At 51.4% G+C, this 26718-nt stretch overlaps 1 protein-coding gene and 1 long non-coding RNA gene across 2 annotated transcripts; both read right to left on the bottom strand.

The window, feature by feature from the left end:
- Positions 1-257: 257 nt before the first annotated feature.
- On the bottom strand, positions 258-25123 carry LOC122371840 (the record flags this gene model as incomplete). The annotated part of the gene is made up of 2 exons (XM_043348572.1): positions 24999-25123; positions 258-466 (listed from the first exon to the last, which is right to left on the bottom strand). Coding segments are annotated over exons 1-2 (255 nt in total), but the record flags the coding sequence as incomplete, so codon positions are not given.
- On the bottom strand, positions 6979-13448 carry LOC122371841. Its single transcript, XR_006254789.1, has 2 exons — positions 11707-13448; positions 6979-7408 (listed from the first exon to the last, which is right to left on the bottom strand). It is a non-coding gene; the product is annotated as an uncharacterized LOC122371841 (long non-coding RNA).
- Positions 25124-26718: the final 1595 nt, after the last annotated feature.

Genomic DNA, 26718 nt, shown 5'->3' with positions numbered 1-26718 from the left:
ACAGTCAGATGACAGACAACCAGCGTCACCCGACTCCCAGTGTCATCTGATCGGTTGGTCTGCAGAGAAACGACAGTGATAGTAACAGTGAGGTGTGTGACCGACGTCCGACATCCACCGCCGATCTTTTGTTGAAATTTAAAACAATAAGCAAATTATTTGGCTCGCAAATTTCTGATACCATCAACTTCCTTCGATTCATGGGATAGAAAAATGTGAAGCATTCAGCAGTCAGCACTGAGGGTGTTATATCTTACATCAACATCGATGCCGGGCATGTCAGGGTAGACGAGCTTGGCCGGGTTGTTTTTGGGCATGTATCTGTAGAACTCGACGTCATCCTTGTACCACTTGACCGAGTAGAGGCTGTCACCCTCGAGATCATAGTCGCACAGCAGCGTGGTCTCCTCACCGACCTGCTTGTAGACGGGGATGTTGGAGTTCACCATGCGCAGTGGCTCGCCGGCTGGAACACACAGACACGCCAGTGAGGGCCTGGCCACTAGATGCGGGTAAAATATTCAGACACACAAGTAAGGGTCTGGTTAACGCTGAGGACGACATTACAGACACGGAAGACGGAGCTGGTCCTACTTGCGAGTTGCGCAGGGGTGTCGTTTTCCGAAAATGATTGGTAGGGCCCAAAGGCGGCGGCCGGCCATATATGACGGGGCTTACAAGGTAGGGTACTCCCAAATCTGTTTTTCTCATCGGATTTCTGCCACTTATTTTTTCGCCCTGGTCATTGACAAGACAAACCAAAATCTAAAAAAAAAAATCTTTGGAAGTCTAGGCCCTCACCGAGCCCCATGCACAAAACGTGCAGTGATATAGGCAATAGTGTCGGAGGAATACACGCCATTCTGAAAGAGGCCCAGGCCGACTTAAAAGGACGGCTGTGCTGAAAGGGGCCAGGAACAGCTTTGAGGGCCCAAGCCGACTAAAAAAGACGGCTGCGGGGCCAGGAATGGCTTTGAAGACCCACGCAAATTGAAGGGTTCGGCATTCAAGCAACGAGTCTTGAAACACCATGATAGTTAGAAAGACTTGCTTGCCAAAATAAAAGGATGACAGTACGAGGGGCGCTCAGAAAGTTACGGGCCCCACCACGAAAGAGCAGAGAGATACAGCATCGACTCAAGTTAGACCAAAAAGTTAATTTATTCAAATAACCACCGTTAAGACAAACACATTTCGCGCAGCGCTTCGCGAGAGCCCTCAAGGTCTCCATAACCAAGTGGTTTTTGGACCCATCGGCCATCCTGCACGTCCAAGATGGCTGATTTCGTCTCCCTGCTGTCAGCGAAGTTGCCACTGCTAAATTCCTTGTGTTGGGGAAGAGGTGGCAACCGGAGTGTACAAGGTTCGGAGAAAAAAGTGGATGCGACAACAACTCGAAGCCACAGCTCACCGCTTCACTGATCGTCACCCCGCCCATGTACGCAGGTGCGTGGTCGTGGATCAGGTGCACACTTTATGTCAGCTTCCCTATAGCCTCTCCTCGATGTTTATCGAATGGACGCACACCATCAATTGTGCGCCCCTGTTTTAGAAAGTTGACGAGCAGAGCCCCGTCAGCATCCGAAAATGCAACTACTATCACCTTGCCGACTAACCTCACCTTGTTCATTGTTGCACTCATTTGGTGGCTGTTACTCGGTGTGCTCCCACTTGCGCAACTCGGTCACGCCCTTAGGGTCAATGTGCGACACCCACAATTCCTTTACGGTAACAAGATGTTAACCCTCGCACGACCAGGCCATTTCTCATAACACGAACGACCAGGGGGGGGGTTGTTACGACCCCCCCCCTGGCGTTTCGAAACGGAAGGTCGTAGAGCTTAGCGGAAAAAACCAACGGATTGCTCTCAACGAGATCTCGCGATTGGTGGTATATTTTTTGGTCCTAGGTCAACATTTGACCTACTTTTGACCGGTCAAAGGTAAAATTTTCGGAAAAATAGACTTTTTTCAACTTTCGGCGGCGATTGCGGCAAAACGGTGGGAGATATCGACTTGAAACCTTCACTATCGTGTTCCTTGATCAATTCTCTATCGTTTGGTATGTATTTCGTTTCCCTAGCTCTAAAAATGGCGCGTTGGGAGCGCCGGAAGTCGGCAAGGTCACAGTCGGCGGCAGAAATTCGAAAAATCAAAATTTAAATTTTTGAAATCTGATTGTATTTTTGGATTTGGGAGGTCCATTTGCTCCCTATAGAAGCTAATATTGCTGCATATTCCCATTGAGGTGACAAGAATTAGCAAAATAGTGGTTCGGGCGCTTTTCAAAAATAGTACCGGACGCTGTTCCTCTTGTGACGTCATAGCTCCGTGACCTGACCTGACCTGGTCAAATTTCTTATACCATATGATAGCCAATACTTGCCCCAACATGCATGGGAAGTTTCATCACGATCCATCAACCGATGTCCGTACCACCGGCAGGAAACCTCGGGCGTTGGCACTCAGTTTGTGAAAATCCGGCCGGAGGCTGTACCTCTTATGACGTCATAACTCCGTGACCTGACATGACCCGATCAATTTTTTTTCGGCAAAAGATGCGCAAAGGTTGCCCCATAGGGTATTGAAAATTTCAGCCCGCTACGACAAGCCGTTTAGCGTGCACTTCGAAAAAACCTCAGGGGGGGGGTTGATACAACCCCCCCCCTAGGCGTTCTAGGGTTAAAAGTGACATCTTCTAGATCTTCGATAAAGGGGCCAAAAATTTCGCGCTGAGCCTCCTTTCGAGCTTGCCTTTTCTCTGCAGAGTCAGCAAAGGGGGATACATCTTGCAGAGATGAGAGATCTTAAACATACTAAGACGCTGATGAATTGCTTTGAGGAATCCGATGCTTCTGCACTGCGTGCTTCCAGGCAAGAAACATTTGCCATTTTTCAACAAAAAGTGCTCATTTTTCATATTTTCTTGAGTCATAGATAACATAGGATAGATTCATGTTATCTATGCTTGAGTCAATGCTATTGATGGCTGGCCACTGCGGGGGTCACCTTCAATGATCTGTTGATCAAAATTGGACAGGATACCCACTATTTGACACTGCTGTAAGAAAGACAAACCTCGACATGTGTTGGCAGTTGTCACTAGCTTTTCGTGAATAACGCTTGCTGCCTTTTCTGCAGTACCTATACTATGAACCGAATCACTTCTCTCTTCTGGGTGTCGCCCATCCTATCCGAAATGGCAAACTATGCTACGATTAATTAGCAGCCCGAGTCAATCACAGGACAGACTTAATGGATACGTAAGTGGACATCCCAATAACACATCATTTAACACACCGCCTTGCCGGCCGAAATTCCAACTCCTTCATTGTTCGGTCCGAAAGTGTTTTGAACGCCCCTCGTAGATAATGAGCTTGAGTTTTCAGGATCTGATGCGGAAATGACCTGGCGTTGGACCCTCGGGAATCAGGCTGCATCACCCACTCAAACCAACATGCATATGGCCTATTCTGGAGCAACGCCGCACCTTCCGAAGTCGGTGTAGGGCCTCCAGCGGCTGGTGTGGAGACGGATCGGGGTCTATTAGGGGCGGTCGCGTGGTGTGCGGCACTCAGAGGCAGTTATGGACCTCTATAACCAATTGCTTTTTCGAGCCTCTTAGAATCCACCAAGGACCGGAGGCCCAAGACACGACACCTCATTGTCAGCTACATGCACCTACTATGGCTAGAACCTTATATATCTACATATGTGCTTATTTGCTTACCCGTTCATTTTGATTTTTTATCAACTGATAAGTAACAAAAGATTGGTAGGGCTCAACAAACATTGGTAGGGCCCAAATAAACATTGGTAGGGCTCGGGCCCTACCAGGCCTATACAAAACGACGCCCCTGGAGTTGCGTACAGACACATACGATTATGTAGCTAAATTATGTCCCTCATACACAGACCAGACGAGTTTGGGCGGTGAGCACAAACAGACCCCATGCAACAGTACCTTACCCACTGCCTAAAATTTCACTGTCCTGACCTCAAGACATCTTTCCACCCCAACGTTAGTCATACCCTTTTATACTTTTGGCTAAAATCTATTAATTACTCTCTGTCAAACGCCACATTCACCACACACATTAATTTGTAGAACTCCTCCTCCAGCCTGGCGATCATTGTGCGTCGACAAAGAGGGCTCCTACCCACCTCCCCTCTCCCACGAGGCCAACCGGAGCCCCGGAGACACATAGCCGCTATACGCGACAGATTTACGACTGTCGCGCCGCAAACGCCGCCATTCACAGTCCGTGGCGACAAATGGGTGACGCGGAGCAGGCGCCACCGGGCTAAAAGGCAGGAGCAAAGGGGACGAATGTCGCGGACTGTGGTGTCGTGATAAGACTGAGGTTAAGATTATAGGAATGAGCGTGAGGTCAAATGCTTCACACGGTCTTCTAGGCATGGGCATGGCCTTTGCCCTGTTTTATCTCTTGCACTTTGAAAATATTAAGAGCCGTCCAATTTCATCGAATTCATTTATGTTTTGAAGGTCTCAAACTTAAGTTAATTCCCATTTCAACGTTCACCTTTCTCGGACATTGCACATCTGCTGGAATATTCAATATGCACTACTATGCGATCATCGCTGCAGTTATAATGTGCCCGTAATGTGAGTAAGCCCCGGGGGCCCGTTGTGCGCTCAGTGCAGTGGGGGGCGGGGGCGTTTACAAAGGCCGAGCACGTGTGCTGCACAAGTGGTAAGCCGATTACCGCGCCGCCCTGGGACGGATACCACCGTAAGCATATCGAATCCCACCTCGTCGGCACACCCCGGAACGCCTGTTGCGCCTCGCTCATACTGATCTAAGGGGGAGTGAGGTTATGTGCTGCTGACCTACATACCAGACCATATATATGCAACTTATAACTTCCATGTACCAGCTGCAATATTTATTTTGAATACTTACAGTTTGGATGAGGTTTAGCCACTTGTAAGTGAAATGAATGTGTCTCGCTATGACTTTTTTTGTTGATGCTAAGAGGATTTTCATTCGCTATAACTAAACATTAACTTAACTCTGTCATTGTGCTGTTTCAACCAAAGATCGCTGAGCCGCATTCATTAGCTCCCAGCCTAGAATAGATTCAAAGTTAGCTGTGAACCACAGTCATACGTCTGCTGTGATATCTGTCAGCTGTCCTGACGCGGTGTCCAGCCACTGTGAGCCCGGTAAGGTCAGACGTCGGGAGGGTTACGCCATGCGACGGGACGCCGGAGGGGTGTCACGGGGCATCACGGGTCGTCACGGGGTGTCACGTCACGGCGCAGCGCCCTGTGCCGCTGCACTGTCCCCCAGGAGGCCAGCGGTGTCCCATTCCGCTGATTGGCCACGGGGTTTAATCGATGTCTGTCCGGCAGCTCGTAGCCCCTGTATGACAGGCCCCTGCAGATGCATGGGGTACAGACGTGATTGGTAGTGACCGACCTCGCCGGGTTGACCGGGTTATCTAGATAAACAGGACATGCCATGGCGAGTCAAAGAAATTTCGAAGTGTTTCGGTGTCGAAGTGTGATTACTGATTATGCCTTGTGATGCTGATCAATAGCTCTCTATTCATAACATTTCTTGTCTGTTACTTATCTTACAACAGCAATTCAATTTTAGCTATGAGGATGCCACACAAATATTGAAATGTAACTATTTCCACAAATGAAAACTGAGATTGGAGACACAGTACTCAGTCCAGACATCTGCTTACCGTCGACAGTCGGATGGGTTGGACCCAATTATCACAGTTGTTATGTAAGTGGTCAGGTACTGCGGCCATGCTGGACAGCTCAGTACCCCGCCCCCAGAAGGATGGTCCGGTACCTAGTTCTTGTTCCCATCATGATTGTTCAGCACCCTAACGCTGCCAATATTGGGATGTTCCCGTACCCAGTGGGAGGTCCCAGTACCCCGTCACTCCTCCCAGTGGGATGCTTCATTACCCATCAGTGGGATGGTGCAGTACCCGGTGGGAGGTCCCAGTGCCCCGTCCTCCCCTCCCAGTGGGACGGTCCATCACCCACCAGTGGGATGGTCCGGCACCTCCAGCAGGGCGCGGCCGGCTATATGAGCGCGGCCGCCAGTCATCACCGGCCGCCGTAAACGTCACTGCCGTCCGCACGCCTCAAAGGCTGGCTTATTATGCCCGCCGCCAATCGATGCCTCTGATCCCGCGCTGCGATAGCCATCAATTGCATGTCGAACGCGACGAGCGGTGATGGACCCGACGCCACCGACGGGCCGGGACAGTGAAATCGGACGGCGGCGCCGCGCCCCGGCCGACCGCCACGCCCTCCGCACATTACGCTCAATTACAGACGAACTCGGCCAAATACCAAACGGCTGGCGATCATTTCGGCCGCTAGTAAAAGGCACGCTTATTTCGTGGCGATGGCCATTAGAGCCAATAACGAAGGCAGTGTGTTAGGCCAGTTTGCAGGCGAGCACCAGAAACGAGCGAAATCGTAGACAAATGGAGTCATGCATTGGACAGGCGTTAAAATAAAGTCATTACGCTCATTATCTTTTATTATGCAGGAGCTGCTAACTGGCTGGCTCCGTAAAATCACTAGCCGGCTTCTTCTATTTTCTAAGCGTCTCACTTTGTGCCATTGTCCTATGTAGCTACAGCGATAAACGCAAAAAGCGGAAGTATTTTTTCCGCTTCCCCTTCGAGCTGCCAGCAAACATAGAGACAATTAGCTATGCTATGCGTTACCAATCTCGGCGCAAACCTCACAACCAAGTCCCTCCAGGAAAACACTGTAGCTGTACAAAAAGGGGCTATTGGTATATTCAGCCCAAATGAACACGACACAAACATACTAGCAAGTATACATGTCTCAACCGAGACTGCCCTGCCAACGGGCCGCCACCCCTCCCCCCGCGCGGCGCAATGGTGTCCCCACCCAAACTAGAAACCCTGTCGTGTGTGTCCTCCCCCGGAAAAAGTCCTAACTAGAAAAAAAACCGGGGGACCTAGTTGGGGAAAAAACCACATTTTGTGGAAAAACCCATCTTTATTTAAGAGTGTGGTGCGTGTAAAAAAAAAGCCCCAAAAATAGTGGTGGGTGGGTGGGAAACGCAAAAACATTACAGAGCGAGAACACTGCTGACTTGCGTCAGACCGGGCGGCTTAGAACAGAGTGACCGCGCAAATGCACTCAAACCCCGCGCCGTCACCGTCACGCGACACGAGTCGCTCCGCCAATCAGAGGAGGCCGCCGCCTTAGCGGCCTTGCCGCCCGGGGGCGCAGGCGGCCGCCCGCCTGCCGCCGAACGCTGCTCGCAGAGGCCGGCCCGGCTCCGGGGCCGACCCAGAGAAGACGCTCGTAGTGTCGCGGAAAAACCGGTTATATCTTGTCATATATAACCGGGCGTATTTTCCGCTTCCCCTTCGAGCTGCCAGCAAACATAGAGACAATTAGCTATGCTATGCGTTACCAATCTCGGCGCAAACCTCACAACCAAGTCCCTCCAGGAAAACACTGTAGCTGTACAAAAAGGGGCTATTGGTATATTCAGCCCAAATGAACACGACACAAACATACTAGCAAGTATACGTGTCTCAACCGAGACTGCCCTGCCAACGGGCCGCCACCCCTCCCCCCGCGCGGCGCAATGGTGTCCCCACCCATTCAATACATCCACCCAGACACCAATGCGCCAAAATAAAACACCCTCTTCCCGAGACCAGCAGACCGAATGGGGGATACAAATTAACACAAAAGACCTATAGTCGCCGCCAGTGTCGAGACCAGCGGCGGAACCCACTCAAATACGTACTTGGTTGAAGGTAGGTAATTATTTCCTCAACCTGGCCCGAAGCTTACCAGAAACGCCACGATCCCTAAAACCTGCCAACATGAATGTGAGCGACACAGCGGTCACCACTGAAGAACAATATTACGGCATTTATACCGAAGCCCTTTCAGCAGGACTAACAACCAGTAGCATTAGCCACTACCGCGATGATAGCCTCCATCAACTAAAGGCCCTCGATATACCCGCCGAAAAAAACAACCATCCATGAGTTCTGAGGCATCTGACAACAGAAGCCGTATTTTCCTTTACCTTGAACCCTATGCACCACATGCCTATCAGCGCGACCATTAATTTTCCCAGAACTTTGGAAGGGGTTAGAACAGTATCAACGAAGGTCGTTGACAGCCGCCCAGCAAAAAAGGGGAGGGCTCTCGGCCCGCTCCAGGAATCAGCGCTCTAAGCCACCGTAAGGTTACCCGCGCTACCGGGCGTCCTAGCGGCAGCCACCTCCAAGCAGACAAGCAAGCCGCCCCGAAGCCGTTGTAGAAAAGTACATCCTCGGCAGACTAGACAGCTGCCCCGAGGCCGTTGTAGAATGGGACATCCCCGGGTAGACTAGCGAGCTGCCCCGAGGCCGCTGTAGAAGGAGACACCCCGGGCAGACTAGCGGGCTGTCCCGAGGCCGTTGCAGGAGAGGATACCCCCGGGCAGACTAGCGAGCTGCCCCGCGGGGTCGTTGTGGAAGGGGACACTCTGGGGCAGACTAGCGAGCTGCCCCGAGGCCGTTGTAGAAGGGGGCACCCCAGGCAGACTAGCGAGCTGCCCCGAGGCCGTTGTAGGCGAGGACACCCCCGGGCAGACTAGCGAGCTGCCTCGGGGTCGTTGTAGAAGGGGATACCCCCGGGGCAGACTAGCGAGCTGCCCCGAGGTCGTTGTAGAAGGGGACACCCCGGGGCAGACTAGCGAGCTGCCCCGGGGTCGTTGTAGAAGGGGACATCCCCCCCCCGGGCAGACTAGCGAGCTGCCCCGGGGTCGTTGTAGAAGGGGACATCCCCGGGCAGACTAGCGAGCTAGCTGCCCCGGGGTCGTTGTAGAAGGGGACACCCCCGGGCAGACTAGCGAGCTGCCCCGGGGTCGCTGTAGAAGGGGACACCCCCGAGCAGACTAGTGAGCTGCCCCGGGGTCGTTGTAGAAGGGGACATCCCCTGGGCAGACTAGCGAGCTGCCACGGGGTCGTTGTAGAGGGGGACACCCCCGGGCAGACTAGCGAGCTTCACCCGGGACTTGCAGAATTGGGCATCCCAAGATTCTCCGAATGTTCAAGGCAATTACCCGACCTGAATACCAAAAATACCCGTTTTTGAAATCTGATAGTATCCGCATCACCCGCCACGGGCAACAAGCTTGCCTTTCCGCGAAGCTCCGGATTGATCAGGGACCAAATGACCGGCATACAGACAGCCCCTACGCTGTAAACAGGCCAATATGGGTATAAAGGTTGCCGTTGCTTCCTAGCTCGACACGTTTTGGAGGGGTTTACTGCCTCCAAACGCCGAGCTGGCTCAATGTCACCCATAGAAGGTACAGTAACTCACCCACCAACCAACCATAGGCAGGTCCTGAGTGACGTGAACCCTGATGCTGGCGAGGGGTACCCCGTACCAGTGCTCCAAAGTTTGTTGATTTAGGTGGGAAACGACATCCAAATGAAAATCACTTTTCACTCGCCTCCATTATTTAAGCCCATTTTCCACTCCCAATTTTGCCAAGAAAAAGCATTTGCATGGACCGATAGCCATTTTACTTCCCACATACCAGCCTTGTATTAAATTTTGCTGTACATTCTTTTTCCACTCTTTAGGCCTTATCTGACCATCAATTTTCCACCCTTTTCCCTTATTTGGTGAGTAATTTTCATAGACCCGGGAAACAGGGGGGGGGGGCAGCTGGGGCGCTTGCCCCCCCCCCCCCAACCTGAGAGCCGAGGGGGCGGCGCCCCCTCAACATTGAGGCAGCGAGAAAGGATCTTCCCTCCCTTTTCCGGACTTCGTTTCCTTTATATATCTAAACATAAACACACGGCCTTTTCCTTGCCATCTGAATGGTTTCTGCTGTTACAGTGTCGATTTGACATCTGCTGTTGTCATCCCGCTTTTGTTTGGGCCTGGCCTTGGCCACAAGTTTGGCAGGCCAGCTTTTACATTGGACCATTTTGAGTCAACCTTGAGAAATACCTAACGTACAACTGTGGTAAAATCGTTGCTATAGGTATAACAGTTTACCCGCTCCGGGTGTAAGGGAGGGGTGTGGGGCAATGAGTGCACTGACGTGGTGCCCTTGGAAGGCCGGTATGGGATTAAAAGCTCAGCGACACTAAGCGCTTGTATGGTGCCTTCGGATATCGTTAGCATCCTCAGAATCACCGGCGTAGGGCCCTCAGAGCCGCCGGTAAGGGGCCTTAGAGGCACTGGTGTGGGAATGTCATGCAGGTGCCGGTGTGGGCGCTCAGAGGTGCTAGTGTGATTCTCTCAGAGGCGCCGGTGAGGGTCCTTACAGGCGTTGCTGTGGGCCCTCATAGACGCTGGTGTGGAGCCGTTACAGACGGGTGTGGGGCCTGAGCTGCGGGCGCGAACCCTCTACAAGCCGGCAGGGGGTTCTCAGTGACCGGCAAGAGGCCCTTAGGCCAGCAGAAGAAGTTCTGCGGGGTCCTTAGAGACCGGCATGGCACTATCAGACGCCGGTGGGGCCCTGAGAGTCACCGGACCGGTGTGGGGCCCTCAGAAGTCACCAGTGGGTGGCCTTTAGATGCGCCGGTGTTGGGTAGGGATTCGGGTCCTCACTCAGAGTCGCCGATATAGGGCATTAATAGGCACTAGTGTAGGCACTCAGAATTGGGGGTGTGAAACCTTCAGAGACACCGGTGTGGGCCCCCATAGGCGCCGACGAGGGCCCCCACAGTTGCCGTTATAGGGCTCTCAGAAAAATAATTGTGGGACCATCACAGGCGGGAAATGCCCCTAGAACTGGGCCCTCATAGGCCGGTAAGAACTTTCAGAGGCCAGTAAGGGGCCTGTGGAGACCACTGAAGGGCCCTTAAAAGGCACAAGAGGCCCTCATAATCCGGCGTGGGGCCCTTAAAGAGATCTTAGTGTGGCAATTTAGGGTCCATGAGGTGCTCTAATGAGCCCCATGGGGCCCTTCGATATGGCCATTGTTAACCACCAGTGGTCAAATGGCGCCGCAGGGCCCCTCGGACCCGAGGCTCCCTTTGAACCCGATGGGGAGGTGGGGTACGTGTCCCCTTAGACCCCTAGCTACGCCACCGTTTCATATGCATCATGTCAGGTATTTTATATGCTCGCCCCCCTTGAAAATCGTTCCCGGGCCCCTAGGAATTTTCCTTTGACACCCAAGCCAAAATACAATTTTGGGACACTGAGGGGAACTCCCAGTCCTAACAACGCATACTGACTTACTTCATTTTAGCTATTAATGATAGTAACTGACCTGTATGTTCAATGTTCATTCGCTGTTTTGCAGGAGAAAGGTCATATCATATTCTATAGCGACAAGTAGAAATAATTTGCTAAGAAATAGACCGCTTTGAAGATAGTTACAGACGATTTAAAGATCCTCAGCAGCAGCAGCAGCAGCAGCAAACCAATGTTGAAAACACGTCTAACGTTAGAGTTGACTAGATTTCATTTTTTCTCTTCGGGCTTCGCCTAACGATTTTATCACAATGTTATTACTATCTTAGCATCTTACTTTCCACCAGCATTGCCCTCATGTCCCTATTGGTGGAACCAGATATCCCCTTAAAAATGCCGATATCGCCGATATCGCCATGCCCAAGCGTTCACTATCCACCCTATCGGGTCCCCTAGAACCTCCATTAACAGATATGTACCGGCCCCGTACATGGAATAACGTACCTTTCAAAACCCCGGCCACCTTGGCCTATACCTGACGATGTCCCGTAAGACCTGCTAGGCAGCACCACTGGAGCAAGATGAGCTGGGAGGGGTCGGACTCCCTCAGCTGACGTGGGAGCTGTGAAGGAATCCTCCAGCGGCCGAAGAAGACTCTGGCAAAGCGGGCCGGCCCCGCCGAGTGTGCCGATCCGTCGCCGTTCAGAGTCTGATGCCAACCATCAAGCCATGGAAGAAAAAAAAACAGATTGTGTCACATAACCATTTTTAGCCGAAATCTCGTATCAAAAAGGGGCTATATACGAGTATACTGGCGCCATTTATCTGACAATGCGTGTGATGACATATCGGCAGGATATGCATATTGCAGATGTCGCTTATGCATGCCTTGGCAATGCCCTATTGACCAATGACAAGGAAGGCACCTCACTCTGGCAAAAAAAAAAAAAAACGATTTACAAACGCCACTACCATAAAAAACGAAACACAGTTAACTCGTACCTCAATGCAGATTGAGAGCCACACAATCACGGGCTATCCTAAACCTGCATCCTAGAAAATGGCATACCTACTGCAGCCTTTAAACATGGGTGTGAAAACTTCCTCTGGGTAATAGCCTGTAACTTACTAGGCTATCGCTAATGCATCCCAAAACCACCTTACATAATTCCCCATCTAATCCATAATATCTTAGTCCGCCGAGACTTATCACACCCAAACTGGGTTCCACTGTATCATCACCTCTGTACCTCTGTATCACCCACTAAACCTTTCATCCCAACCTAACACCAGATAACAATGCCATCTTAGACCAATACCATTGCATTGGTTATCCTTACAATGAACTCCATTTACCCTCTCAAGTCTCACCCGGCAGTTGGTACCCTTGTTATCAACAATCCCTAACCCACTAATGAAAACCCCGCTCGGACACGCTCGGACAGAGCCAACATCACCAGCAGCTCATTCTCCACGGGGTACGCCCACCTGGCACACCTTACGCCAGTAACCGTTCACCTGTATGGGAACCACAGTTCAACCAACACCAGGCACCACAAAACGGCAATTCTACCAACTCTCTGCACAACCACCGGCCAACACCACGTGGCCACCAAACCCTACGCCGGCCAGGCCGTGCACTCTGAGCTGCTACACCGAGAAAGCATGAGCTGATTTCACTCACACGGAGTGTAGAATGGCAAAGTCCGGGCGTTCCGTTCCAGGGAAGAAAAAAAACAGTTACAGCTATGTTTCACCTAGCAAATACCTACACTCAATCTCCCAAAATCTGAAAAACACACCAAGCCTATTCCTACCAGCAGTCCAAGTTTCGTTGTTTTAGCTAACCTTCAAAGAACCTATAATACCGGGCATTTGCCGACCCATTGCTCATCGACCCTTTTCTTACCGTGATAGCATAACATTAGCACAAAATAACCAAACCTCATGCCGAAAATGAAAAAAAATCAGACAGAAACAACAAACCAGTAAAAAATAAACAAAAACCCCGAAAGGAAAAAAAACATCCTCGTCAATCAATATAGCATTCATATAAAAACTGAACCTATACTCCCCTTGATGTCTTCCAGTTTCCACTGAACACGACCGCAGTAAACGCAAAAACATTACAGAGCGAGAACACTGCTGACTTGCGTCAGACCGGGCGGCTTAGAACAGAGTGACCGCGCAAATGCACTCAAACCCCGCGCCGTCACCGTCACGCGACACGAGTCGCTCCGCCAATCAGAGGAGGCCGCCGCCTTAGCGGCCTTGCCGCCCGGGGGCGCAGGCGGCCGCCCGCCTGCCGCCGAACGCTGCTCGCAGAGGCCGGCCCGGCTCCGGGGCCGACCCAGAGAAGACGCTCGTAGTGTCGCGGAAAAACCGGTTATATCTTGTCATATATAACCGGGCGTATTTAGGTAGGTAATCATGTCAACGGAAAAAATGCGACAATACATTGTTACGGATAAAGTTGCAGAAGCAAAAGAGCAGTCAGCAGGAAAGGTTTTGATGTTTCTGCATTTGAAAGTATGCTTCTATTGGTAGCTCCCAATGCTTCGACACAGCTTCGACGCATCTCCAGGTGTTTTCATCCTGACGTTGAAAGCCGTGCCTCCCGCGGGTGGCACCGTGGCGGCCGCTCGCCCAACTAATTCAACTGATAAGCTGCAATGTCGCTCACTGTGGAGCAGTGCATTTCATATGGATGAGGCGACCTACGCCAGGTGACACCGACTGCCGGCGTGCCCCCGCACTCCGGCAGGCGTGCAGGGGACACAGGGACAGGTGTCATGAAACAGTGTGGGACGGATGAATGATGTGTCATCTGACAGCTGGGACTCTAAGAATAGGAATCACCTCTTCGTGTCATCTGACTGCTCCTGTAGACGAACAGAAAACATAAGGATCGATGGAACGGAACGAAAAGATAGGTTAGATGAGTGACGGTCTGCTTGGTGAGCTGTGTGTTACTGTGCTGGTGCAATGCGCCGTCGTACATGCCTGGTGATCTGCTGGTGGAAGAAACCGGCCCGAGGTGAAGGTGGGAGTCGCTCGGCAACTCTGCAAGCTGCCAAGATCGAGTCGGGCTGCAGCACTCGAGTGTCTGGACTACACGTCAACGTGGGGGTCGTCGGCACTAGAGGGTCGGGAGGCCGAGGGGGTCGGTCTTGGTGTCGCGGGGTTGCACGGGACTCGTCGGGGCGACTGGATGGTTCGCTGGGTGTCAGGCTCGGAGCAGGTGGGTGGGGCGGGGGTCGACGCCGGAGGGTTGGGCGGGGGTCGTCGGCGCCAGCCTCCCTAGACAGAGGTGAGCTGTCAATCGGGCCAGAGTGAGAACCGCTGTCGACCTGCGAGGAACACAGCAAACACGGCGCCGCTGAGACGGAACGCACGCCAGAAAACGGACCGAGCGACGGGACGACGGCACGGAACGGACCAATGGACCGACGAACCGACGGAGCGATGGTACGGAGTGGACCAGTAAACCGACGGACCGACGGACCGACGTACCGACGTACCGACGGACCGACAGACCGACGGACCAATTCGGTACGGATTGGACCAGTAAACCGACGGACCGACGGACCAACGGTACGGAGTGGACCAGCGGACCGACGGACCGACGGACCGACGGACCAATTCGGTACGGAGTAGACCAGTGATCCGACGGACCGACGGACCAAATGGATCGACGGACTGCCCAGAACGAAACGACGGGCGGCTGAGGTTCAGCACAAAACGGTGTGTCATCCGTCAGCCCGAAGACAAAAACGATACTTGGCGCTTCTAATCCAATGAAAAGCCTGTTTGCTAGCTCATTTGCTTCATGTGACCATCAGGAAGCATACGAATCAGCGATTCTTTGGCTGAGTCCTTGTTAAGGAAAGGACTTGTGATGGACAAGTTCAGATAGACGTGAACACAACTTCGCTTTATAAAACAATTCAATATAAAGTTACTGTAGATGGGCCGATAGAATACGATAAAAAGGAAAGCTATAGATTTTGGATGAAATTCGCATTGGTGGGTCCAGGGGGCGGGGGGGCATTTGGGGCAAATGCCCCTCGCAGCGCCCGAATTCGACAAAAATTTGTGGATTTTCGGCAATAAAACTGTAAACTGAACAGCTCTGATTAGGAGAGGTTTGTTTTAAACTGCACAGCAGTGCGTAAGCAATCAAAATCCGATGAGATTGTGAAATTTGGAGATTTTTTTTTTGGGGGGGGCATGTCCACTGCAACGTCCAAGACCGCCCTTCTGGATCCTCCAGTGGAAATTTGTAATATCTTTCCCAAACTGCGCAGCTGTGACGTTTGCAATTCATGAGCTCTGGCGTCTTTCATCAAAACGTACGCTGTCTGCCCCTTGTTGTGAGCTGATGTACCCTGGATATCAGCCTGCTTGTTTTTCTGGGCAGACATATCCACTAAGCATAATACTAAGAAAGAAAGTGGAGCTTGAACTGTTTATACCAACTGTTTATACCATGCCGTTGCATGATGGATGTTCAGAGTTACAAACACAGAGCACATAGGGCGAAAACATGGTAATTAGGCGAATACCGCGCGTCGTATCTGGGTCGTGTCAAGGCTTAGACTCTCCACGGCGTAGTGCCGCGGCGCACCTCAAGGCCCCTCGGCTGCGGCTCGGCAGCCGGCGGCGGTCTCCCAGGGGACGCTGATCAAATGACGAGCGAGTCAAGTCGTGCCGGCCCGGACGGAGGCTCACCGGTCGCCGGGCTGTCGGCGCGGCAGTTCGCGCCCGGCTCCATCACCAATTGATGGCGGTATGAAGTTGACGAGCGATGGACGAGAGCGGCAGCGGGGGCCCCCAGGGACGGACGGGTCGGCCGGCGAACCGGACGGGAGAGGTCAGTGGTTCGGATGGACTGATGACTGATTCTTCACAAGGGACTCGAACTCCATTGACTGTGCACACTGTGCATGAGTTTACAAAATGTATGAAAGAGTAGAAGGAGGAGAAGGGCGGGAAAAAAGGAGACTTAACCGATAGTGCACGACAGCCAAGATATATTCTAACAAAGTGCTACACTGCACCTACGAGTGTTTAATATCATAGCAAAGTGAGCGCTAAAAGCAAACAACGGAAGCTAGGCCCAAGGCTGCAATAGAGGTCAGTAGATCGAAACAGGAAAAGCATTATAATCCAACGCTAACATAAATTCGAACAGAGTAGCCGGCCGGCTATATATAATAACCTGGCCTGGCCGTGTAATATAATAACCTGTCCGTGCACACCACCTCGTCTCTTAGACCAGGGTGAGTCAGAGCCCACTGCGCTTATTCAGCCCGCTGCAGCTCACGTCCAAACGAGTCCGCAGCGCAGCTGACGGCCGTCGACGACCGGCCGTCTCCATCGACGACCGACGGGCCGACATATCTCACCGCCGGCGACCAATGGGGTGCGCCCAGTCGACCCCGACGATGGGCCGACCGCCGGTTTGCATGGATATGACCGTGTCCGAGGGGCGATTTTTCCCACACGGCTTCCACTTACCATAAATATGGCGCAACTAAATGTCAGATGAAATGCTACGTTCTCGCTCTGTTGTAATCGGTGCGTCAATTATGGCGGAGTCTTTTTTTGGATACAGAATGCATGATAGACAGCCCACACAAAAGCTTCTTTATGCAGTTGTGGCTGTGATGTCATGCATAAACCCTCGCCGGCACAGGGGTGGGGGTGGGGGGTTGATGCAACCCCCCACCTAAGGTTTTTCGCAAATAACTCGCGTAAAAAGCGGCCGATCGCGACGAAACTTTTAGTACCCTCGCATTGATCAATTTTACATCTACCCTGAAAATTTCATGACCCTGACCCAAATGACCTTTGACCTGTAACCTCTTTTCCGAGACCATGTTTGGCCGGAATCGCGATTCGGCGTATGTCGGCTCGCATTAGCCGCGCGTTTGCAAGCTTTTCGTGGTTTCAAACGTTCAAACATGTGATTTGATGTTGCTCCCATGCATTAGGGTGGGTGTCAAGGTTACCTGAAGGTCAGGTCAGGTCATTAACCTTTGGTGACCTCGGTTCACTTTTTCGAGTTTTACATGTTTCTAGGCTAGTTTTTGGAGCTGATTTCGAATTAAGCAACCATTTGAACATTTACGAAGTAGTTTTGGTGCCTTCGTAACATGTTACGAAGCTGTCAGAGGCGGTTGACATGTATTACGAAAACCTGTCACGACCCCTACCGGTTGACCTGACCTGACCTGACCCGACCTGGTCTAAATGCTTAAAGACATCATCTCTGATCAAAACTAACACGATATTCGTGATCAGCACCCCGAAAAACCCCATAGCAGCCACACTTTACGACTCTCTAACAGGTCCGATATTCCCGATGTATGGGTCATTGACCTGACCTGGAAGGTCACCCGATGACTTAGGACCTTAAAATTGGGTATCATTGGCTTCATCTCGTGACGGGCAACACGCTCGTTTTTTCCGCGTTGCTCTAGCTCGATCAGGGGCCAAACGCGAGGGGGGGGGGTCGTACCAACCCCCCCTTGTGCCGTCGAAGGACTCAAAATGGCCTGTGCCGGCGAGGGATAATGTCCAAATGTCATGTCCTGTGCTAGCTTCAGCTGTGCTTCAGTAGCTCCCGTCGGTGACGGTCCAATGTCCACTGTCCTGCGTCGGTCCTGTCCGAAACTGTCCGGCAATTGGCTGGTCCCAGCGGCTGTCCAATTTCGGATCCCTCAAAAGCCATCCACTATCCGGTGTCGATTTCGTCTAGAACTGTCCAGGTGTCCGTCCAGTGTCCAGTGTCGACCATCTGATCCAGCCAGTCCAGTCTGTCGGACACCGCCCACCGTCCGGCCCAGTGGTGTCCGGCCGGTCACACGAAAAGTCGACGGCTAACTTTATGGGTAAACTGGGTGAAGGAGTGCTGCCTCCGTCTGAGTCGCACCGGGCGCCGGCCGGCCGGTCGGCTGCCTGGCAGGGCTCACAGCTTCCAGAGGTCGCCGACCGGTCACCTGGTGGGGTCTATTCCTGGTCGGTGCTGGTAAATGAAGACTGGATCATCCTGAATAAAACTAATAAGTTCTAAATCGGTATGCTTTGACTAAGTATGGAGGTCCGGCTATTCGATCGGCTATTTGATCTAAATTCAGTCCGGATATTAACAATCGCCCTTTTCTTAACCATCGCCGGACCTATTGGTTTTCTACATACGCGCCGGCCGAGGGGGGGGGGCGGGTACGACCCCCCCCCCTCGCCGTTTCGCCCCTGGTGGAGCTAGCGCGTCGCGGAAAAAACGAGCGTGTGCGCCGTTACGAGACGCAGAGATTGGTACCCGATTTTAAGGTCCTAGGTCAACCGGTGACCTCTGAGGTCAGGTCAAGTGCCCCAAGGTACGGTTCAGTTTTTGGTGAATTACTTCGCAAAAAACGGCCGTAGAGCCGCGATTTTGGCAGCATCGTGTTCGCCTTGCTCAGGCGCGTCGAATGATATACTTTTTGTTCGGGTCAGGTCAACTTGGGGTGTTGACCTCAGGTCAAGGTCAGGTCAGCACCCGAAGGTCACGAAGTTGGTCAAAAGAGGTCATGTCGCATATCATTCGATTCGGCAGGTCTTTCTGAGTCCATTGGTGGCTTCCCCGACTCGCTAGCTCAATTTGATCAGGAGTTATTGACGAAAAACTAATATGACCTTGATGACGTCATAAATGACGTCACACAAGGTCAACATTGCAAAAGTGACGCATCTTACCTTGCAAGGAGTGCATCAAATCACGATTCTGTGTGCTTGAGATAGTTGGAGATCATTCCCGGCGCCAGAATAACAGTTTTCATTTTTCCCCATTGACTTATAATGGTGAGGTCACGAAAATGACCTGACCTAATATGACCTTTAGGAAAAATCCGAGATATACAAGTTGTGAGACTCATAATGGATACTAGATCCTGCAAGTTTCATTTCCCTGTGACATCTCCTCTGGCAGTGAGGGCGTTGCGAAGTTGCGACATCTGAAGACCGTGCAGAGGTTCACTTATGACGTCATAGGTCAGTGACCTGACCTGACCCAAAAATGCGGTTGGTGTCAAAAGATGCGGCTTGCATCAAAGGTCAGGTATGCCAAGTTTCAGCTCTCTATCGCCAGCGTGTTCGGAGCTATCGCGAAAAAACCCTATGGGGGGCGGCACCCGCCCCCCCTCGGCCGGCGAGGGTTAAGTTAGGTCATGTCACTTGAATATTGTGGACATAACAACGCTAATAACAAACGCCTGCCAAGTGACAAGGACTTTTCAAAAATATTTATTTCCACCAGGGTTGTGCTCGACTCAAAAAAAAATTGCCGACTCGACTCATCATTCAACTTCAGAAAGCCCTGACTCAACTCTGACTCAAACAAGGAGCTGATTTTTCCCTTGACTCGACTCATGACTCAAGCGGCTCAATAAAAATATGAGTCGACTCAAACTTGACTCAAATTTTTTGTTGAGTCAAGTGAGTTGACTCAAAATTGACTCAGATAAAAAAGTCGCTGAGCGGGGGCGGGGGTGGAAAAAAATCCGGCAGCAGAGCCAGGGCGAAGTTGTTAAGCGGGGGGGGGGGGGGAAATGAAAAGCTTGTTTCTAGAAAGTTAAGTCCGCTGACTTATGTTCCTAAATGTTTGACTCAACTCAATGCTAAAAGTTATTTTACTGACTCAACTCTGACTCAACTCAACGCCTTAATATTTTTGTCCGACTCAACTCTGACTCAACTCAACAGCTCAACATTTTATCCGACTCGGCTCAAATCTGACTCATTTGAGTCAGAGTTGAGTCAAATTTCTGACTCGACTCATGAGTCAAGCACAACCCTGATTTCCACTCAAAATATTGTTATTAGGGAGAACTCAACAGACACTTATAATTACATAGGCACAGTCTCGTGAGAGCTGCATTGGAGTCGTGTGATAGCTTTTCTGCGTATTTAGCAACAGCGCTGCTCAACGTTCACACACTGAGCGCGTCATCCAATCAAGAAATGACTGAAAATAGGATACAAACGACACCATAGCGTCTGCTTTCTTCAGTCTTAGCAAGAAGCTTAGCGCTGATGTTTTGAGAGGACCTTGCGAGAACCAGAACCAATCGGCATCAATTCTGCTGGTATTTTCAAGGTATTTTGTCTCGCAGCTCATGTTTGAAAAGCTTGTTTTGCTTTTCTTTTCTGTACGTTGCTAGCGAGAGGATACTCATTTGGTTACATATACGCCACACCCACCACAATCAGTACGTTTCAGCCCTTCTATGTAAACGAAAAAAAAAACTTCTTACGAAAAATCTACCGTCATTCCTGGCACCTGGTTAACGGTTGACAATGGGCGATGGCACCGCCGTGCCACGGTCACCAGGAGACCGCCGTGGTCACCGGACAGTCTTCAGACTGGCTGTCGCCTGTCGCCGCGTCGGCAACACCGCCACATTAGCAGTTGTCTTCGGCGGCGCTACATATGCGTCTCAGGCATGCAACGCTTTGTCGCGCCGCCGCTATGGCCGCTCGTAACCAATCGCGCCGGATGGGGGCCGTAATGGAAGCACGACGACCGTGCCGACCGAGCAGGGGGTGGGTGGGCTGCAGAGAGGCCCGTAGTCTGGCAAGGTAGGACTAGGTTGGACGTGAATGGACAGGGTTTATGGGATATGTAGAAGGATGTCTCAGCTGCTCTGCGGGCCGGAGCTCGCTGTGAATCAGCGGAGGCGTAGGGGATCCATGAGGACAAAGGGTCTTTAGACTGCAGCTTTCCTGAGATTCGTTGTGAACCAGTATGTGTTCACGGGGCTAGGGAAATGATGGGGTCGTTCTGCAGCCGTCCATGGGACTGGGGATCTCAGCGAGCCGGCAGGGCTCATTGCTAAGGGAGTTGTCCGCAGCTGTCCCTAGCCTGAGGTTCGCCGTGAACCGCTGACCGCAGTCGTCCCCAGGCCGCGGTTTGACGTTGGCGGCGCTAAGCTCGTGCCCGTCGTTTGTCAGCGTATTGACCCCGGCTGTCGTGGGATTACAGTATCAATATGACTGTAATTAGTTAATTACAGCCATCCGAGCCGGCCCGGTGCAGTGGCTCCATGTGTGCGTGAAAATGGGACCCTCAGTGCGCATGCCCCAAACGGTAATGGACGAGAGAGTATGAGGGTCCGCTGGGCACTGGAATGGCTGTCCTCCGGCTCACCTTCGCGGAAAAGGTTGCTTGATGATAAAACCTGGCTTGGTTTAAAGCGTGTAGGCATAGCACTAACTAATGAAGACTGGTAAAGGTCGTTCAGAGGTATTAAATGTCGGCAAATTTGAAACGAAGTAATGACTTTTCGTGATAAATAAAGGTGCGGTAGCAAATAGCCACAATTATTCCCAAGTACACCAGCCGCATGCTGCAATTCTGTCGGCTCGACAACATAATGAGTACTGAGTAGACTCCTTTCCTTTGTATGTGTCGAACTTCTAGAACATTTATTAACGTTAAAGATTGCATTATGACCGAGACATCATAGGCGGCGGAACGGGGAGGGCACCAGGGTACCGTGCCCCCTTCGATTTTGGCATTTTAACATTAGCCCTACGGGCGTTGCATGGAAAGAATGGGACCAAAAGTCGGCAGTGTCCCCCTTAATTGAAGGTGTTCCGCCGCTACTGCGTGACATGTAACATATTCGTTTGTCAAACAATAGGTACATATTGCATTACATCACATTTGATCTAACAGCAACACCACATCTTGGCGAAAGAAAATCGCTCGGCGAGGCACGCTGCGAGGCGTGAGGCACAAAACGCTTTTGTTAATTCCCTTATATTTGTCAGACAAGTACAACTTACCGGAGCGGCCCGGCTCCACATCAGCGATGCCATTTCACATTTGTTCTTATATGACCTAAGAACGATGTTTTTTTTTCATTTCTTATATGATCTAAGCCATCACTCATCGTTTCTTGGGCTTACTTCTATCTATTTCTTCAATCTAACGAAAATATGCAACATTTTCGTGAGTGTCATAAATGAATAGGTTGATCCTAAGTTACGCTACTGTTATTTCGTGGATAAGAATGCGATGCAAGGTAGGACTTGCTAAGGGTAAATGAGATAATTACTCGTAACGGGAAACATGAGCCGACTTATCTCCCATAGTGAGGTAGCCTGAAGGTGCAACAAGCTGAAGGTGGTGTAAAAATCTGCCCCCGCCATTCCATGATCCTGTTGAGGCTCCACAGCGCCATTGACCGAAGAATCGCGAATGCAGTTTAATTTAAGAAATGATGACATTGGTGCCTTATATTCCATTTTGCTATGATAAATAAGTAAGAGTGATATTCAAACTTACATTTTCTTCCAGTATACGAGTATTGACATCAGGAGCCCCTGTGTGTGGCCCGGGCCAGGCCGGCTCGAGCGGCCCCACCCGGCCCGAACCAGCCATTACCTTGCTTCTTACGCACGAGAGAAAAGAAAAATACAGCCACTTCAGCGTTTGACAAGTAGTCATCACTGATTGGAAGCTACATAGCACACCGCTCATGCCATTACTGCTAACCCAAGAGATAATGATGTGTGTTGAGCACGGATGGCGGATAGTGTGTAAAGGATATCCGGCGTCGGAAATGATGTGTAGAATTTCAGCTTCAGCTGTGATTGCAGTTTTGATCACTGCGATTTCTCGGATATAAATGGTATAATTCGTATTGGTTTCGGGCTACACTGAGGTAAAAAAATAATCGTTAAAAACCCAAATATTTCGGCTTTATTGTGTTGCCTTATTGAATGGTTTGAAATATGAAAATACACAAATACGAATGATACAGAACCATATTTCAGATATGGTCCCAGTAAACATGACGACGTCGGCCCGACGTCGGGCCGAGGCTCGGCCCGACGTCGGCCCAACGTCGGTTCAACCTCGGCCCGACATCGGCTGGACGTTGGATATGCCCGCATGTTCCGACGTCCAGCCGAAGTCCAGCCGACGTCGAGCCGACGTCGGGCCGAGATTGTTTGCCGAGGTTGACGAGATCGTTTGTCGTTGGACCGACGGGGCCGACGTCGGCATGTTTATTGGGACAACGCGCCCAAAATATCAACCGGCGGCGGGATTCGAGCCCCCCAGTCGCCGACATCGGCATGTTTACTGGGACAACACGCCAAAAGCATCAGCCGGCGATGGGATTCGAACCCCCTGTCATTCGAACGCGAGGTTAGTGCGCAAACCACTACACCACGCAGCCAGCTAACGAATTTAGTTTGTTTTGTTGGGTTATGTCCTTTCGGTCTGACAAGACCATTTCAGAGCCGGAAGGATCATAGGATGGAGACATTGGTCTTCTTGGCGAGCACCCGGGTCCAGTTCATATAGAGTCCCTGGTCCCATTGCTGTTACGTGACACTTATTGGAGGGCGACCCCACAATGGATTCATATAGCCACTCTTACACACCTGCACCAACGTTTCCCAAAGTGTCCCTTTGATAAGTGGCACTTTGGCAAAGTGACACTTGCCGACTGGCCTTTCTATATGAACTGGGCCCGGCCCTGGTGAGTTGCCGGGGCTGAGCCTGACCAAAGGATAGGCCGAGTAGCCCCCAATCACTCACCGCACCCGGCTACGGGCGAGCTCGGCTTACGGGCAATCCCAAATGGGATAAAGTTTCCCGTCCAGGATCCGCATCAGGGGGTTGCGGCGTGGAGGAAGATTTGAGTTTCCTGAGGATATTTTGAATACCGACTGGCCACTGGGACAACACAGCTCTTTATGAAACATGAAACATGTATTTTGTATTATTTTAACGGTCAAAACAGCGGCCGATGTCGGTCCGATGTCGCCCCGACGTCGGCCCGACGTTGGCTGGACCTCAGCAATTGATCTCGGTCCGACGTCGGCCCGACGTCGGCTGGACCTCGGCTGGACGTCGGAACATGCGGGCATATCCGACATCCAGCCGACGTCGTGCCGAGGTTGGACCGACGTCGGGCCGACGTCGGCATGCCGATGCCGAGTTGCCGACGTCACCCCGACGTCGGCCGACGTCGGGCCGACGTCGGCATGTTTACTGGGGTTACATATCTGAAATATGAAAATATAAAAATACCATACAAAATCATATTTCATATTTCAAACCAGTGAACAAGGCAACTCAATAAAAACAAAATATTTGGTTTTAACAATTTTTCCTCAGTGTAGCCCGAAGCTAATACAAATTATAGTAAATTACCTCTTCTCTGCCTCAGCGATTCCGTATCTCCCACAAGAGCACCAACACAGACCATAACCAAGAGACGCGCGGCGAGAAGTAAGCTGCAGACTGCAGTGGAGATAGCGGTAACAGCATTAGGACTGTTCTCTTGATGGGAGATGGTTGAACAGCTCTTCTTTGTGTGGGTGCGATCAAGGTGGGGTAGGTGATCCCACAACGAGATACCTACACCAGCACACTCTTGGTCTGTCTTTTTAGGGAGTGTCCTATGATTCACCGAGATGAATCCCAGATAAGAGCACGTCCTCGTCTTCACCAAAGGCATGACCGGCAGCAGTCGGACAAGAAGAACAGCATAAACGTCTGCAATACAGTCGGCCTCGGAGAGCGAGCTAAGCTAGTTGGCAGGGCCAGGGATATCTTCCTCCGCGTGTCAGGAGAGAACGTGGGGAGGCACTGCAAGGCAGCTGAGGGTACGGGTTAACTGACTCCAAGGGACAACTGAGGGAATGTCAGACCTATGGAAGAAATGAGTGCGTAGACTGGCCCCACAGAGCAAACATGAAATGACCCCGCTGGTCAGCCGGGAGCGCGCACCCACCTGGCAGGCAGCAGAGCGACGCGAGCAGCACCGAGAGCACCACCATGTCGCCGGCGCACGGACAGATCACCGTCACCCACTGGAGACCGGCGCGGCGGCGGCGGCGGCGGCGGCGGCGGCGGCAGCGCGGCCGGCGCGGCCCTCCGGAGCCGACGCGACTGCGCGCCCCGCCCGCGACCGCCCGCGACCGCCCGCTGAGGTATCGCTTATCATCGGCTTTGCTTTACACGTACTTACTAAAGAAATCGCCTCATTTTATGTCCGCTTTATCTAGTCTGTCTTCTAAACACCGTCACCTTGCCATCTTTACCGTTGATAACCACTAATTTCTAGAGATGACTGCTACGAGAGCATACCTTTACCTACGCTGGATATAACACGGGATATTTTTGGATAAGCCAGGTGTTATGGAGGATAATCAAGGACGCAGAAAAATGAGCGACGACTCGCCTCCTCAGTCCTCACTCCTCGGCGTGAGCGGGCAGTGCGAGACGTGAGGCGCATGAGGGGCAAGGTAAATCAGCGCTGATGGGGCGGGACGCTGCTCCTAATCACCCGGTACTGACATTACGTTGAGGGGGAGTGTCCAATGCAGGCAGACATACAAAACACTCTTATGGGAGCGTCAGTGCAGCGGTCTGCATGAACTTATTGGCAAACGTGAATAAGTTCGTACATTGTGCATGCACATTTACTCCACATGTTAATATTTATCTGGGGTGAAATTAATCATTCCAAGTGTTCTTTTTTCTATTCACGGTGACGGTCTTAGCATTCAGGAGCTTCTTTTTTCAATGTCGTGACTGGCGAATCCGGGGAGGAGGCTTTGAGGCAAATACCACCGCAGCGCCCAAAATCGACGAAAATCTGCGCTTTTTTCAGGAATAAAACGTAATTTAACTACTTTTATTATGAGAAGTTTGCATTAAACTGCACAGCAGTGCGCGTGGAATCGAAATACGATGAATTTTTGGATTTTGGATATTTTTTTTGGCGTATGAATTTCCCCGCAGCGTCCAAGCCCGCCTTTCTAGATCCGCCAGTTAAGATCAAGAAGATTCTAGTTCTAACAAAAGCACTGTTACCAGAATGGATTTGGTTTTTAGAGACAAGCTCATGTCTTAATTTGCGCATTGCAACTACGTATTTTATGTTACACCAATGAAGACCCATGCCATTCACCACGCGGTACGTCAACGGTATGAAAAAATCCTAGATTAGAGATGGTTTAGAGTCAAGTGATTTTTAATTCGTTTCCGCAGTGATCACCTTCGACTTAGTTACAATCGTTATACTGGTAACCAAAGCCATGACTACCCTGACTGACTGGCTAAGAGGGTGCGCCACCACTTTTGTTTTGGTGGTTCCACCGCGAGGGTGAAGGTCTGTGAACCATCCGACCAATTCAGACTCCCGCACTGGAGATCAGTTTTCTGGCGGTGTGCTGCGGCTAATTGACTGGCGGGATTGGCCGGCCTGGCGAAACGTGTGCTTCCTATCCTTGCCTCCCTCCCTCCCTATCTAACTCTCTCTCTTTCTCTCACTCCCTCCCTCCCTCTCTCTCTCTCTCTCTCTCTCTGTCTCTGTCTCTGTCTCTGTCTCTGTCTCTGTCTCTGTCGTCTCCGTCTCCGTCTCTGTCTCTGTCTCTGTCTCTGTCTCTATCTCTGTCTCTGTCTCTGTCTCTGTCTCTCTCTCTCTCTCTCTCTCTCTCTCTCTCTCT

Source organism: Amphibalanus amphitrite, unplaced genomic scaffold (assembly GCF_019059575.1).
Source record: "Amphibalanus amphitrite isolate SeventyFive unplaced genomic scaffold, NRLGWU_Aamphi_draft 001284F_arrow, whole genome shotgun sequence".
NCBI lineage: Eukaryota > Metazoa > Arthropoda > Thecostraca > Balanomorpha > Balanidae > Amphibalanus > Amphibalanus amphitrite.
This window is presented reverse-complemented; position numbering and strand designations above follow the sequence as displayed.